Source organism: Tachypleus tridentatus, chromosome 2 (genome assembly GCF_004210375.1).
Source record: "Tachypleus tridentatus isolate NWPU-2018 chromosome 2, ASM421037v1, whole genome shotgun sequence".
NCBI lineage: Eukaryota > Metazoa > Arthropoda > Merostomata > Xiphosura > Limulidae > Tachypleus > Tachypleus tridentatus.
This window is the reverse complement of record NC_134826.1, coordinates 53,838,721-53,854,754: the sequence shown is the minus strand read 5'-3', so window position 1 is coordinate 53,854,754 and position 16,034 is coordinate 53,838,721. Positions and strand designations below refer to the sequence as shown.

Sequence of the window (16,034 nt, the reverse complement as noted above, 5' to 3'; positions counted from 1 at the left end):
TAGTACATTCTAAAAGTAAACATTTTTGTTATCACAATTTCTGAACACCCCGTATACACATAGATGTAAAACAAACTTGAAAATATTGAAGTGCTGAGGCATCATCCGTTCTGCGTGAAAAGACCGAGTCTTTTTCTCTCTTCTTAAACTTCTCTATCACCTGATGAAAAGTCTGAAAAACTGAAAAATATTTATAAATTCATATAAGGAAAGTATAACATTCATGTTAACACATCATTAATTTTACAAAAATGAGTTTTAAAACTATTACTGTGTGCGTGTGTGTAGTTTTGAGCAAATTTCATTCAAATTTTTGTACCAAGTATCCAGAATATAACATCAGCTTCAGAGGATTTACTTTTAATTTACAAAACAGACACAATTAACACATTATTAAATAACTAAGCAACAATATTTTAAAGAATTATAAAGCTAGATAATGGTTTAGACACCAGTACTTAACATGCCTTTAACAGGTACATCCAATTAAAAAAATACTGAGCTTACGACACCAAGTACTTGACATATTTCTAAGGACCTATCTACAAATGGCAATAAGTTGATGGATACACACTAAAATATAGAACTAATATTTTTTAGAATTTTGTACAAAGCTATTAGAGGGTTATATTTATATATTGTACTGATAAAATTATAGTAAGTAATTGATAATGTGGGTTAGCTGATCATCATATGAGCCATCAAAACAACTGATATCTAATTGTCACATCCTTATTCTGAGAATCCCAGTGAACTGTTTAACCTTATACTCTAGATCCTCTATTATCAGCATACCCAATGACTTGGTTGGAGACAAACACTCACCCCGTGTGTTGGGAAACTGGAGCAGTATGCTGTTACCATCTTTGGTTATGACAAAAGACTGGCTTCCAACAGCTGCAGTTTCATCATCTTTTCTCATCTCAACCTCAAAAACAGACTCAGGGCCATTAGTTGCTTCTGCTAATAAAAGAAAACACACACACAATAAAATTCTATCTGTTTATAATAAACGTGATAGCTTTTCACTGCTGAGACTATGTCAGGAATAACTATCAAAACAGGGAGTCATCAGTTACATCAGTGTAGGTATAGTTTTATCAAAACAAGGAGTCATCAGTTATATCAGTGTAGGTGTAGCTATATCAAAACAAAGAGTCATCAGTTACATCAGTGTAGATGTAGCTATATCAAAACAGAGTCATCAGTTACATCAGTGTAGGTGTAGCTATATCAAAACAGGAAGTCTTCAGTTACATAAGTATAGGTATAGTTTTATCAAAACAAGGGTTCAACAGTTACATCAGTGTAGGTATAGCTTTATCAGAACAAGGGGTCAACAGTTACATCAGTGTAGGTATAGCTTTATCAGAACAAGGGGTCAACAGTTACATCAGTGTAGATATAGCTATATTAAAACAAGTAGTTATTACTTACATCAGTGTAGGTATAGCTATATAAAACAATGAGTGATTAGTTACACCAGTGTATGTATAGCTATATCAAAACAATGAGTCATTAATTACTTCAATGTAGGTATAGCTATATCATAACAAGGAGTTAACAGTTACATTAGTGTATATATAGCTATATAAAAAGAATGATTGATTAGTTACACCAGTGTATGTATAGCTATATCAAAACACGGTGTCATTAATTACATCAGTGTTAAATACATTAGTTGAAACTGACATCCCCTCAACAAACTATATCCACAGTTGAAACACTGAAACATATCTAATATGTTGATGAGTAAACAACAAAAAGAAAATGTATTTTTATAGCTTTATATTTAAGATTATTACTTATCTTTTAGCTACATAAATACGACTTTCCCTACTGTGTGTGTGTGGGTGTACTTTTCAAACATTTTAAGAGTTCCTCCAGGTTGTTGCTTGCATGCCCTAAGCAGTAAAACCCTGGTTATGTTTGTATCTGATAATAACAAAGTAAACAATGCATGTCAAAGCTACACTATTATTAAACAAGTATCACTGTATCCTAATTATTTAAAAAATGGCCACCACACTACACCTTCATAATTGTTTGTACAAGTAGAACACATACATAACATTGCACCATAAAAAGTAATGCTGTGTACTAAGTCATGTACGAGTTCAATTGATATGTATCTAGAGCTAAACAAATCTCAATTATGACAGAGTTACTAAAATATCTACAATCATCCTTTATTTTGAATTACAAACTAGAAAGATGGCAACTGGCTGACAGCACCTGTCATCAACTCTTTGGTTATTAAACATGTTTATTATTTCTAAAAAAAAGAGCACTATAAAGTCAGAGTCAATTTCAAGAAGACATAGTAATTAAACTGAAAAAACCTCAATTAATTAACATTAATAATAGCAAGATTTTGACCAACTGGAAAACTAATAATTGAAAACATTTTTGTGTGACACTAATTTACAGCCATATAGACAGAGGTAAGAAATTAATTATTCATCTCTAACGATATTTCAAAACTTCTCACAAGAATTCATCCAGACTGAATACTGTTTTGTGTTTTATATTATTCAAGATCTCACTTCTCATAACCATCCTGTAGAAAGTAATTTTCCAAACATAAATTTTTCATGAATTCTCGAAGTTGTTTTCATCTGTTTGTTACCAATCTTTTATGTCTTTCAATGAGTCTTTTCTACAAATTGTACATTACTGAATTAAACTTGTAATTGTCTTCTTTCTTACCTATTTAACCCTATCTGAAATGTATAACCTAACCTTATGTCCTGTAATTGAAGAAAATTTCAAACATTCAATTTAACACACTAATACTGTTAACAATTTAAAAACTGAAAGGGAAAAACCACAAAAATTTACAATTCTTATCTAATGTTCATACTGTTGCACTAGCTTTGAAACAATTAGTCACTGACAAATGCTTTAACTGGATTACTGTACACTACAACTGTGAATTTAGAAAACCTTAGAAAAACTTTCACAACAACTAACAGACCAGCAAGATAAAACACTGACATCTAATGTTTATCTTTGAAAGTATATGATAGTGTAAGGATATCTGGCTATTTTTCATTAATTCTAGAAAAACATGGAGGAGTTTGACCACCACCACCACCATCCCTAAATCCATACCTGATTATACAACAATAAAGAATACAGTTACATAATTGTAAATTAAAAATCCAACATTGTAAAAAAACAATATATTTACATTATATTCAACACTTAAGTGGTCAAACAGCAGTGTGTGCTGCCAACCAGTTGTTTTCTCTCTCATAGTTTGCAACGTGTTGCCAGCCAGTTGTTTTCTCTCTCACAGTTTGCAACATGTGTTGCCAGCCAGTTGCTTTCCCTCTAATGATAAGTTTAAAATTAGTGGCCAATCGACTTAGTAGTTTCACAATAACAAACACATATAGCAGACTAATATCATATTTGAAAAAAATATAAATGAATTAATATTACTTATACAGAATGTTGTAAAACTCTAAAAACTTTCACTCTTTCAACCTCCACCAATTTTTTGAACCTCTATTTTTGAGGGAGGTAGACTGTGTTAAGTTATTTCCAAAATGTTTAGGAACAACCCTAAATGTCCTCAAAATTCAAGTTTGTTTCATTTGATAGAAAAGGACAGAGTAAAAATTTATAACTTTTAAATTGGATAACCCATCAAAGTCTGAGGATGCAAAGTTCAGTAAAGTATTAGAAGAAATGAATTCAAACACTGAAAGAATAAAAACCAGTTGTTTTCTTTGATATTTTTTTCTGTTCATTATCACATTTAGCAAGTTTGTGCTGTTCATTTAAATAGTTATCAAACAAGTCCATAAATGTAAATTACATTTTAATAAGTTTTCTTGTAAAGTGGGAAAACAATTGTGATTACTAAAGTAACCTTCTGTCAACTTCTTCCTTTGACCTCTCTAACTCTGCATCACAGACCTCACATCCAAAGGTAATATCTGACAAGCAAACATGGCAGTCACAACATAAACAACAAAAAACATTGACCATTAATAATGTAACATGTATCTTCTGATGTTTAAATCAACAGACTAAAGAAACATCCTTAAGATTTGGTTAATTATGCATAAACACAATTTTAGTCTACATTAAAGTTGAACCAAAAAGCGGAATTTGTACTTTAAGAAACACCAACGAAGGTAAATAAAAGGCATTTGTGAACTGGTAGAATATGTTGCACAATATAATCAGCTTTATTAGCACAGCCTTTAAAGAAAAACAAAAACCACAGACAACACTCTACACTGTCACTGTCATGATACAAGGATGCCAATAACTGTTGACATTCAATAATTTAACACTGCTAATTCCGATATATAACTGAATTTTTCTTTTTTCACCTTTAGTACTATCATATTCATAATATTTCTCAATGCCATATAATGGGAAAATCCTGGTTGGAATTTTGTACAGCATCTTGAAATTTTTGTAATTTATCATTCAGTGCAGTAGCACTTATTAGTATGAATAATGATGAAACAAAATGGTAGCTATAAATATTGCCCATTTAAAACTATATTTAAATGTATAAATATTAACAATTTAACAGAACTGGCTGAGAAAACCTAAAGCTTATTGTACTTACTAAACCACCTATATATCTCTATACATGTATTTGTGGAATGAATCAAATCTTTGTTTCATCTAAGCAAGTGACTTTTACAAACAAGTGTACAAAAAAAAAAAGCAAATATCATCACACTAATTCTTTCATTGAACTCTTCTGTCTGAGATCCCAATGATTCTTGTGCCAAGTAGGACGTGTATATATATATATATATATATAAAACAGTTACGACAAAGTTTTCATACCCCTGCGTTGTGAGTAGTTTTTTCCTCATAACTTAAAAAGTATCATGATTAGGATAATGAAAGTATAGTATATTACAAATATTATACTAAAATGCATCTACGTAAATTTTTATGTAAATTGAACAACAAATAAACTGTTTATAAACAAATAACCAAACATATGAGGGGCAGAAAGTGTTTGTGTGTCTACTTTAATGGTCAGTTGTGTAGCCTTTCAGATGAATTACTTGGCGCAATCTCTCCTCATAGCCCTCCGTGATCGTTTGACAGTACTCGACTGGTATTTTCTTCCATTCTTCTTTACAGAAGGCTTCCAACTCTTGCAAGTTTTTTGGATGACGCTGATGAACCCTGGTTTTCAACTCACGCCAAATGTTTTCAATTGGGTTGAGATCAGGTGACTACGATGGCCACTCCAGAACGCTTATATGGTTCCTCTGCAACCAGGATTGCACATATTTTGATGCGTGCTTATTGTCATTGTCGTGCTGGATCCAATGATGCTCTAGCCACTAGTTACGAGCATTATTCTTGATATAAGTGCCTAATATATCAATGCACCCTTCTTTTTTCATGATTCCGTTGACACGGTGAAGGTTGCCTACACCAGAAAAGTTTAAGGAACCCCATAGCATGATCGAGCCACCTCCGTGTTTAACTGTAGGAATGGTGTTCTTTGGAACATTTCATCCCCCATTCTTATAGAAAATATTGTGTACATCATTGTGGCCAAAAAACTCAATTTTAGTCTCGTCTGACCAAAGAATATTCTTCCAATATGTAAAGGGTTTATCTACATGCTTTTCTGCATACCTCAATTGTGCTTCTAAATGAACAGACTTTAAATATGGAGTTCTACGAGGACGGCATGCTTTGAACCCAGAAAAGCGTAACATGTTCATAACTGTCGAGGTGCTTATTTCAACCTCAGTTTCCCTTATCAGTTTCTGTATGTCATTACATGTTAAAAGAGGGTTCCTACTAACTTCTCTGAGAACCTTCCTCTTGGTTCTCTCTGGAATTTTGGTGGGGGCGTCTGGAATGAGGGAAGTTAGCAGTTGATGCTGTGAGCTTAAACTTGGCAATTATGCTTTGAACAGTAGATTTCAGTGCATTAAGTTGTGTAGCAATACTGGAAAGAGACACACAATATTTATATCTTACAATAATTCGTTTTTTTAAAATCACTGGACAGTTGTTTCCTGTTCGCCATGATGACCAAGCAGATAATAATGGAGACAGCGGCCAAATTGCCAGAACTAAATGTTTTACTGGCTAAATTCCAATGATTATGAACCCAGTGTCTAGTTCTGGAATGGTACAATGTAGTTTATTCACCAAACTAAACAACATTTTTACGGGAATATCAGTTTTTTCACACGTTCTGAACTGTACAAACACTTTCTGCTCCTCCTATCTTTGGTTATTTGTTTATAAACAGTTTATTTGTCATTTAATTTACATAAAGATGTATGCGGGTGTGTGTTAGTATAATATTTATAATATATTATACGTCTGTTAGCCTAATCGAGATACTTTTTAAGTTATGAGCAAAAAATTACTCGGGACGCAGGGGTATGAACACTTTGTCGTAACTGTATCAAATGGAATAATGCACTACTTTGTGGATATAATTAGATTTTAGGGTTGACTCACAAAGATCCTCATCAGTAATAAAGCAATTAGATAATAATGTCCTCCACACTTGGTTTCCTGACACACAAAAATACAGCCAATAAAAAGGAAACAAATCCAAAAAAAAAAAAACCTTGGCAAGTCATTTCAATTATGTTCGTATGACCCAAGGTAGACATAATTGTAAGTAACTAAATTTTTGTAGTTATGACTTTGTTTCAGTAGTTTTTTGTAACATTCAAACTTTCTATATTACTACAGCTAGCTACTGATCCCTTACTGTATAAAATTTAGAATTGTTTTATTGTACTTTTGTATACATATTAGCAGACCAAAACATAGCACACGTTATGTTCAACACACATTTGTCACTCCAACATACACGTGATTACCATCTATTGATTCAACTTATAAGGAATATTTTTTAATATTATAAATGTACAGATAATCTTTGTAGAAGTAATCAATAAATTAATGAATAAGAATTCAACAATACCCTTTTGGAGTTAAACCTTTCCAAGGTAACATGTAACATGCCACATAAGCCTCTCAAGACCTTAGGTTTGTTTTGTTTTTTCATGTCACAGGTGCAAACTATTAGACAATTTGCCAATTCTTGGTTGATTTAGTGTTTTATGGCACAAAGCAGCTGGGCTATCTGTGCCAAACATCCGGTAAAAAGGTAAAAATAAAGTAAATGTAGTAAAATTTATAAAAGGAAATGAAGGTAAAACAAAACAGCATTTAAAAACATAAATAGCACAAAACTAATGTTGACATCCAGTCTACAATGTTACGAGTGAAACCACAGTAAGAGAAGTTGTAAAGGACTTTCTGTAGCATAATGATAATTATCATAAAAAGATTAATGGCCTTTAACAAACTAAAAACTTTATCAAGGTGGACTGTGTCACCATCACCAATAACACTGTCTAATGTTACAGACAAATCTTGGAACCTGACAGTGTTAAAATGGTGCCGTCGTTGAGAGTCGTAAGGAAGGCAAAAAAGTAAAATGTGGCTTATTGTGATCCGAGTGTTACACAAACTACACAATGGTGCATCAGTTTCACATAAAAGAAAATGATGAGTTAAAAAACTGTGACCATTGTGTAGTCTAGTTAGAACAACTTTCTCCTTCCGATCCTTACAGAAGCAAGACAGCCAAAGTTCAATATAGGGTTTTATTTGGAAAAGCTTGTTTTTGCGTTGCTCACTCCAAGTCGACTGCCAGCTAGCACAGAGCCAAGCCTTGAATACAGACCATAGTCCATGTATGGAATAGGCACAGTGGTGATAGTGCCAGAGCAGATAGATTTAGCTGCTGTATCTGCAAGCTTGTTCCCACAAATACCAACGTGGCCTGGTATCCAGAAAAACTGGATAGAAGTAGATGTTAAAAAGAAATGGGCCAGTCTGTTTTTGAATATCGGCAAGAACAGGGTGTGAACCAATGTGAGGAGTTTCCAGGGCCAGTAGAGAACTAAGCGAGTAAGGATAAATAGTGCAGTTGGAGTACTGCTTAGCTTCAATATGATCCAGGGCAAGAGAAATGGCATACAGTTCAGCAGTGAACACAAAAGCTGTAGAGGGGATTCTGTGCACAACCACAGAACCGCAACAAACCATGGCAGAGCCCACAGAGTCACCCAATTTGGAACCATCCGTATAAATTGGAATGAAAAGATTGTTCGAAAAATGTTCAGTAAATAAAACACGGTATTTCCAAATGAGAGTATCTGCTTTTCTCAGATGACTTAAAGAAAGTTCACATTTGGAGACTGCAATAAGCCATGGGGGGATGGGCTGACTAGTGGATACTGCAATGTTATCCAAGGACAGACCCAATTCATCCAATTGCACCTGGAGTGGAAGGACAAAAGGAGCAATGGCAGTTTTTCATGCTCTGAAAAAGAATGGCCCACCAAGGAAGGAAAACACAACCCCAGGTGGGATGTTTTGGTAAGGAACAAGGGTTCGAAAAATATAGTAAAGACAGTTGCAAACGGCAAAGGTGCAAAGAAGATTGATGAGATTCTACGTATAAGCTCTGAACTGGGGAGGTGCAGAAAGCCCCACTGCAGAGTCAAGGTCTTTGATGATGAATGGGGCCCAGCATCTTTAAGGTCGAGGGTCTGGCAGAGCCATAGACCAGTGATCCATAGTCGAGTTTTCATCAAATAAGAGCACAATACATCTTTAACATAGAACATCGATCCACTCCCCAAATGGTGGCAGAGAAGACATGGAGGATGTTCAGTTCTCTTGTGCATTTGACCTGTAGCTGCTTAATGTGTGGTATATAGGTCAGCTTACGGTCAAAGATAAGCCCCAAGAACTTGGTCTCAGGGACCACAAGCAGCGAAGCTTCGCTGATACGAAGTTCAGGATCAGGGTGAATACCCTGTTGGCAGCAAAAGTGCAGGCAAACGGTTTTAGAGAGAGATAGAAATTATAGCTGTTTGCCGTGATCCACTTCACTACACGATCGAGGGCAGTTTATAGTTGCTGCTCAATATATCTCATGTTCGACAATTGACATGAGATGTGAAAGTCATTGACATAGAGCCCGTTTGCAACAGTGAAAGGGAGTTGTTCAGTGATGGCATTAATCTTTATACTGAAAAATGTGACACTCAAAACACAGCCCTGTGTTACTCCAAGTTCCTGTAGAAAAGTACGGGAAAGTGTTGAACCAACACAAACTCGAAATTTCCTGTCCATTAAAAAATTTTTTAGTAAAAAATGGGTAAATGGCCACGTAACCCATATATATGGAGGTCTTGCAAAATGCCACACCTCCCTGTTGTGTCATAAGCCTTCTCAATGTCAAAGAATATGAATACAAGATGTTGTCGTTTGAGAAAGGCTTCTATGTTTGACGTTTAAAGTCGAATCAGGTGGTCCATGGTGGAGTGCTGTCGTTGGAACCCACGCTGGATGGGTAAGAGGAGGTTGGTTGATTCGAGGAACCAAACAAGATGAGCATTAACCATCCTATCTAAGGTCTTACAGAGACAGCTCGTCAAAGCAATTGAACGGTAGTTTGAAGGAATCTTGGGATCTTTCCCAGGCTTAGAGAAAGGTAAGAAAATAGCCTGGCATAAGGCATTAGGAAAAACATTCTCCTGCCAGATCCGGTTAAACACAATTAGAAGAATATCAAGAGAAGCAGGACATAGATAGTGCAGCATGTCATAGTGTACATCATCTGGTTCAAAAGATGTACTGCCAGACTGATAAAGAGCCAGTTTCAGTTCCACCAGTGTAAAGGGATGATGAGAGTCATGGAGACAGTCAGTTTGAAAGGAAAGAGGTGAAGGCTCTGCCCGAGTCTTGATGGCCAAGAAGGTGGAGGAACAAGCAGAAGTGCTAGGTACCTGGCAAAAGCTTTCACCTAGAGTATCAGCGATACTCCGGATATTAACTACTTCTTGGCCATCAAAGAGTAAGATTGAGTGGGAGACAGAAATGTGATGCCCACTGACCTTTTGAACCCTGTCCCATATGACTTTTGAACTGGTGGTAGAAGATATGCCAGTTGTAAACTTAATCCAAGATTCCTTCTGGCTTTGACATCTTACCCACCTAACATGTGCACAGGCTCGCTGGAAAGCAATGAGGTTTGAAAGTGTGAAATGTCTACGGAAAGTATCCCAGGCCAGTTTTTGAGCTTTCCGTGCCATGTGGCAGGCAGGGTTCCATCAGTGACGAGGATATAGTGGGAAATGTGTCAAGGTTTTAGGAATAAATTGAGCAGCTGCTTGTATAATAGTCAGTTACTGCTACCACACAGTTGATGGCTGACAGATGATGGCGGGATCAAGTTCTGCGAGAGTAGTGAAAGTGGACCAGTCTGCCTGATCCAGCTTCCACCAGGGCATGTGGGTTGAGTGGCATCGACCACAGCCAGTCTCTCTCAAAAAGTATAGGAAAATGATCACTGCCTCGTGGATTATTGTCAACTATCCATGAAAAATGGGAGAATAATGAAAAGGAGCAAACTGAGAGATCAGTAGCAGTAAAGGACTGACTAGGTGTGTGTGTGAATATAAGGAGAAGAACCAGTATTGAAAAGAGAAAGGTTGTAACCAGAGAGCATACGCTTTACAGAGGGACCCCTCCTATCAATAACAGCATTTCCCCAGAGGGGATGATGTCCATTATAGTCCCCCCAGGATTAGAAAGGGAGACAGCAACTGTTCAATGAGAGCATCAAGGTCTGATTGATCATATGTCTATTCAGGTGACAAGTAGAGAGAACAAACAGTGATGGTATGACCCAAGGAAACACAGATGGCTACTGCCTCCAAAGGTGTGTTGAGTGACAAAGACAGGGTGGGCATAGGCTGATCAACCAACAGTGCCACCCCTACATGTACTCGACCATCACACAGCCTGTCATTTCTGTACAGAGAAAACTGCCGAAAGGTGACTGTATTGGCAGGTTTCAAAAATGTTTCCCATAAGGAAAGACATGCAGGATGGTAAGAAGCATTCGACATTTCTATTGTATCAAGGTGGCTATTATTAATGACGTGTAAGCGAATTGGCTGGAGAACCCTTCTGTTTACAACCACGTCTTTTTTTATATACTGTCCTTATTTGGGGAAGATCTATCGATGGATCCTGCCTTGGGTCGATTGGGCAGGTCTTTGTTGTTGAAAAGGATTTTAGTGACTGAATATGTGAACGAATGATTGTTTTGCATCTTGGGGTGGGAGAAAAAGATGTATCCAAAGAAATGTGTGGACCTGGAACCAAAGGATGTGGATCTTGGGGTTTGTTGAAATGTATGGGAGGAACATAGATGGGTGTAGAAGTTGATTCGTCAACTTTTTTAACAATAGAGGTCAAAAAGCTTTTCATTTGTTTTGAGAGTGATTCTCTTGGAGGCACAGAAAGATCCGTCTGCACTTCCACTGTAGTTGTGGAATGAAGTGCAGCAGCATTTGTCCAAAATGAATGGTTGACAGCAATTTTCGAGCTTCAGGATAAGTAATGTTGGGAGTCGTTTTCAAATGCTGCACCTCTTTTTCCACCTACCATTTAGGGCAAGAACGAAAGTAGGAAAAGTTAGAACCATTGCAGTTGACTCAATGTGGGTCCGTTTCACACTCATAGGCATCGTGGTCCTTGCCACCACAACAAGCACATGTCAGGAAACCACAACATGACGTCTTTGAGTGACCAAACCTCTGACACTGGAAACATTAGAGAGGGTTTGGAATGTATGGCCGTACCCTGCAATTAAGATAACCTGCCTTGATGGTGGCAGGTGGATGTGGTGATGTAAATTTCAGAATGAGGACACTGGTCAGCATCGTTATTCCATCTTTGCAAGTGGAAATATGCCTCATTGCAGAAACTCCCTGGGTGAAGAAACCAGTGAGAATCTCCGACTCAGGGATGTTCTCCAAATCCCTCTCAACAATAACTCCTCGTGATGAATTCAAAGTAGCATGAGGTGTAACCTCAATAGGTATATCCCCAATTGCCTTTGAATTCAAAAGGAGTTCACTGTGTTAAGATGTCAATATTTCAACCAATACATCTCCAGATCAAAGCTTCTTTACTAACTTTGGAGAACCAGCAAGTCCTTCTAGTCCCTCCTGAATAAAAAACGGGGACATTTGCCCTAAAGGTTTCTCTGAAAGAGAATGTAGGATCAGAAAATGAGATACAACTGGTAGTACAGATATCGAAGGCTGCTGATCAGTCTTCAAGACGTGGTCATTTACCTCTTGACTTTTTTCACTATTTTATTTAAATTTTTATTTGGATGATCCACAGGAAAAAAATTTTGGTGCCCACTTACCCCACCCACCATGGGGAGATGCATTAAAATGTCAAGCAAGGACACTGTAGCAAAGCCAGGGTTTCGTGAGCACTATACCCAAACACCAGCATCGAACACAATGTCCACAACACCCGTTGAGAACTTCCAACACTGGTACTTGGTTGACCCTAGCCCAATTGGACCAGCCAAGTGACACAAGGAGGGCCACCAAAAGGCCACCCATCTAGAGGATTTCAAGGCCAAAGTGGTGTGTTAGGGTTGGACCCCTCAACCACCAGGATCCTCTCCTCCCCTTCACGTACAGCACAAATGTACATGGATGTTTAGATCCCAGAGGAGGCAACCTGAAAAAAAAAAACCTTCCCTGGAAGGTCCCCTCATCACATACATGAATCCACACTGAGGGGTAGCCAATTCTTAATGGAATTACTATGATGACATTGTTGTAAATAAAAATTGTAACGGGCACTAAGCAATATTAATACTATAATTCTATAACAAACTATTATAAACAATTTCTACTCTGAAAAAATTCATAGTACTATTAAGATAGCATTATTTTTGTGCAGGCATAATGATCCTCAGCACGATATAATGTGTAAACCTTCTGAACAACCAATACGTAACCCAATTTAAATAGTTAACTTGTTCTTAAAATGACACAAACAAAACAATTAGCACACTACTTCTAATACTTGTATTAAGAAAAGTTACACCTAAGCTTTAACTCCATTAAGTCAATCACTAGTAGAAGTACTATTAATTACAATTATAATAGTAATACTACGTTCTACAGCTTCTCTAAGCATTACAGAACGTTAGTATTATAATATGTTAGGCTTAACAAGATTTAATGTAATTAAAACGTTTTATAACGAAAACATCAAGAATATTAAAAATAAGTCCTACCGTTTCTAAATTTCAATATTAAGCATTCTGCCTCATCATAAATACCGAGTGCTAAAGGAACCGAACACTTTCGCGTTGTTTCACCATTTTCAAACAATGAACTAACAACAACACCTTCAAAAACGGCCGCCATCTTCTCAAACAGTGTGCCATCACGCGTGAGGTATTGGAATATATATCAATATATATATAAATAAATAAAGAGTTATATTTTATGGCATTAAAAACTGTCTCATTCTCAAATTTCAGGAAGAAATGCATATTTTTGCTTTCTTCCACCTTATTACACATTCTAAGATGTAAAGTTGAATTATATCACACCAAATATTTGACATAATGTAAAAACCATAGCAAAAACAAAAACAAAAAACATTTCACTCAATTTTCTGGGAAAAAATTCTATCCAGGATTGTTTCCAGTTGGTCAGTGGCAAGTTTCAGGGTTTTGCTTCCCCAAAATGGACACAATCATTGTGTAGCTTTATGCTAAGTAAAAAATAATCACACATGGTCACGTATTTAAACTCAGAAGAACGACAGTTTGTTTATTATTAATTTACTTGTAACTGAACACAAAAATATATATTAGGCTACTGTATCTGCGCTCTGCTCACCAAGAGACTCAGTTTCTAGCACTGAAAGTCCACAGACATGCCACTGGGTCACTGAGGGTCATTTATTATTAGACTTCTGTACGTTGAAGTTTGATAATAGTAAGTAAAAACATTGGATATTGTTCAAGTTATATTTTCAATATTTTAAAGCGTTTCTCAGCTCAGTGTTTGCTAGTGATTTACGTAGAGAAATTTAGTAACTTTGTCTATTTGTATACAATTCCGTTAGCTAGTGAGTTACGCAGCATATTTATTATTAATTGATGAGCCAGGAAATTTTGCAAGTAAATTTATAAATTTCTCAGGCTTACATTAGTTTCATGGTTTCTGTTCAGACGTTGTTCATGAAGTAAGGCCTATATGTGAACGTAGCCTATAGAAAACGATGAAGGAGAAATACACTATATGGCCAAAAGTATGTGGACATCCGACCATCACACCCATATGTGTTTGTTGAACATTACATTCCAAAGCTCATGGTCATTAATAAGGAGTTGATTCTAGAAAGGCTTTTCACTAGAATTTGGAATATGGCTGTGGGAAGTCACTATTATTCAGCCACAAGAGCATTGGTGAAGTCAGACGAGAGGGCTTGGCTCGCAGTCGGCGTTCCAATTCGTCCCAAAGGTGTTAGATGGGGTTGACGTTAGGGCTCTGTTCAGGCCAGTCAAGTTCTTACACGCCAACCTCGGAAAATGATGTCTTTATGGGCCTCGTTTTGTGCATGAGGGCATTGTCATGCTGAAACAAAAAAGTGTTGCCACAAAGTTGGAAGCACACAATTCTCTAGAATGTCATTGTATGCTGTAGCATTAAGATTTCTCTTCACTGGAACTAAAGAGCTTCGCCGAAACCATGAAAAACAGCTCCATCCCATTATTCCTCCTCCATGCAACTTTACAGTTGGTATTATGCGTTCAGGCAGGTAGCGTTCTCCTGGCATCGACCAAACCCAAGTTCGTCCGTCAGACTGCCAGATAGTGAAGCGTGATAATCACTCTAGAGAACACGTTTCACTGCCTCCAGAGTCCAATGGCAGTGGGCTTTACACCACTCCAAGTAATGCTTGGCATTGTGCATGGTGATCTTTGGCTTATGTACGGCTGCTCGGCCATTTCATGAAGCACCTGACGAACAGTTCTTGTGCTTACATTGCTTCCAGAGGCAGTTTGGAACTCGATAGTGAGTGTTGCAACTGTTAACAGACGATATTTACGAGTTTCAGCACTCGACGGTCCTTAAGAAACATTTTATTTGGTCAGTCTAGATCTGGAACGTCATTTGGTAACCGTCATCTGGAACGTGACCGTCAGTAAAATGGATCGTCCCGTGTGAGTAACAAAACGTACACATGTACCTTGTTTACGATTAGATTTGAGTTACGAGCTAAAAGATCAAATATAGTTTTATTAACAATTATCTGTTATTCGTAAAATTTGCTATTGATACGAATGTGAGATAGGTTGAAGGACGGTTCAAACATTATTTTGGCATACAATAAATGGGCGTGCTAAGGTCCATTCCCCAGAGTGTTTAAAGATATCAGTAAGGACAAAACCAAGAGGTACTCAGACTAAAAATCTAATTCCTTCCTTAACACCTTTATACAGATTCTACAACCAACAAAACTTTAATAAATAAATACATCTACTGAGATCAACGAACGGTTGGAGGCTTTCTAACTTTTCAAAAGAGGCTGAAATTAAACAATCACAAAAACGATTGAATAATTTATTCACAACTTAGGTAGTTGAACTGTATTTAAACTTTCATGTTCTATTGTGTGACAAACATTGTTCCTTGTAGATTCTCTGACCAATTGGTGAAAAAAATCATCTTGAAAGACCACATTAACATGAATCTTAATTTAACTGCAGAGTTTCTGATAAATCTCACCAGGTGGTCCGTAACAAAGGCATACTGTTTATTTTTTATTTTCGCGCAAAGCTACTCGAGGGCTATCTGCGCTAGCTGTTACTAATTTAGCAGCGTTAAACTAAGGGAAGGCAGCTAGTAATCACCGCCAACTATTCGGTTACTCTTTTATGAAGGAATAGTGGGATTCACTATCACATTATAACGCTCCCACGGCTGAGAGGGCGAGCATGTTTGGTGCGACGGGAATTCAAACCCGCAACCCTCAGATTACGACTCGAACGCCTTAACCCACCTGGCTATGCAGGGCCCAAAGGCATACTAAAAGTCTTCGATCCTGTATCTGCTGAGGCTCGGCATGACCAGGTGGTTAAGGCACTC

The 16,034-nt window shown here is 36.9% G+C and overlaps 1 protein-coding gene across 2 annotated transcripts in view; it reads right to left on the bottom strand.

The window, feature by feature from the left end:
• The window catches only part of LOC143243836 (histone-arginine methyltransferase CARMER-like), a 47,813-nt gene extending 34,498 nt beyond the window's left edge, over positions 1 to 13,315 (bottom strand). Inside the window, exons 1-3 of one of the 2 annotated variants that reach the window (XM_076487527.1) lie at positions 13,166 to 13,315; positions 826 to 963; positions 77 to 180 (exon numbers count right to left, since the gene is read on the bottom strand). In XM_076487527.1, coding sequence (XP_076343642.1) covers positions 77 to 180; positions 826 to 963; positions 13,166 to 13,298 — 375 coding nt within the window. In that variant the 5' untranslated portion in view covers positions 13,299 to 13,315. The remainder of the gene's footprint in view (positions 1 to 76; positions 181 to 825; positions 964 to 13,165) is intronic. The other variant, XM_076487528.1, reaches the window with a different exon arrangement.
• Positions 13,316 to 16,034: the final 2,719 nt, after the last annotated feature.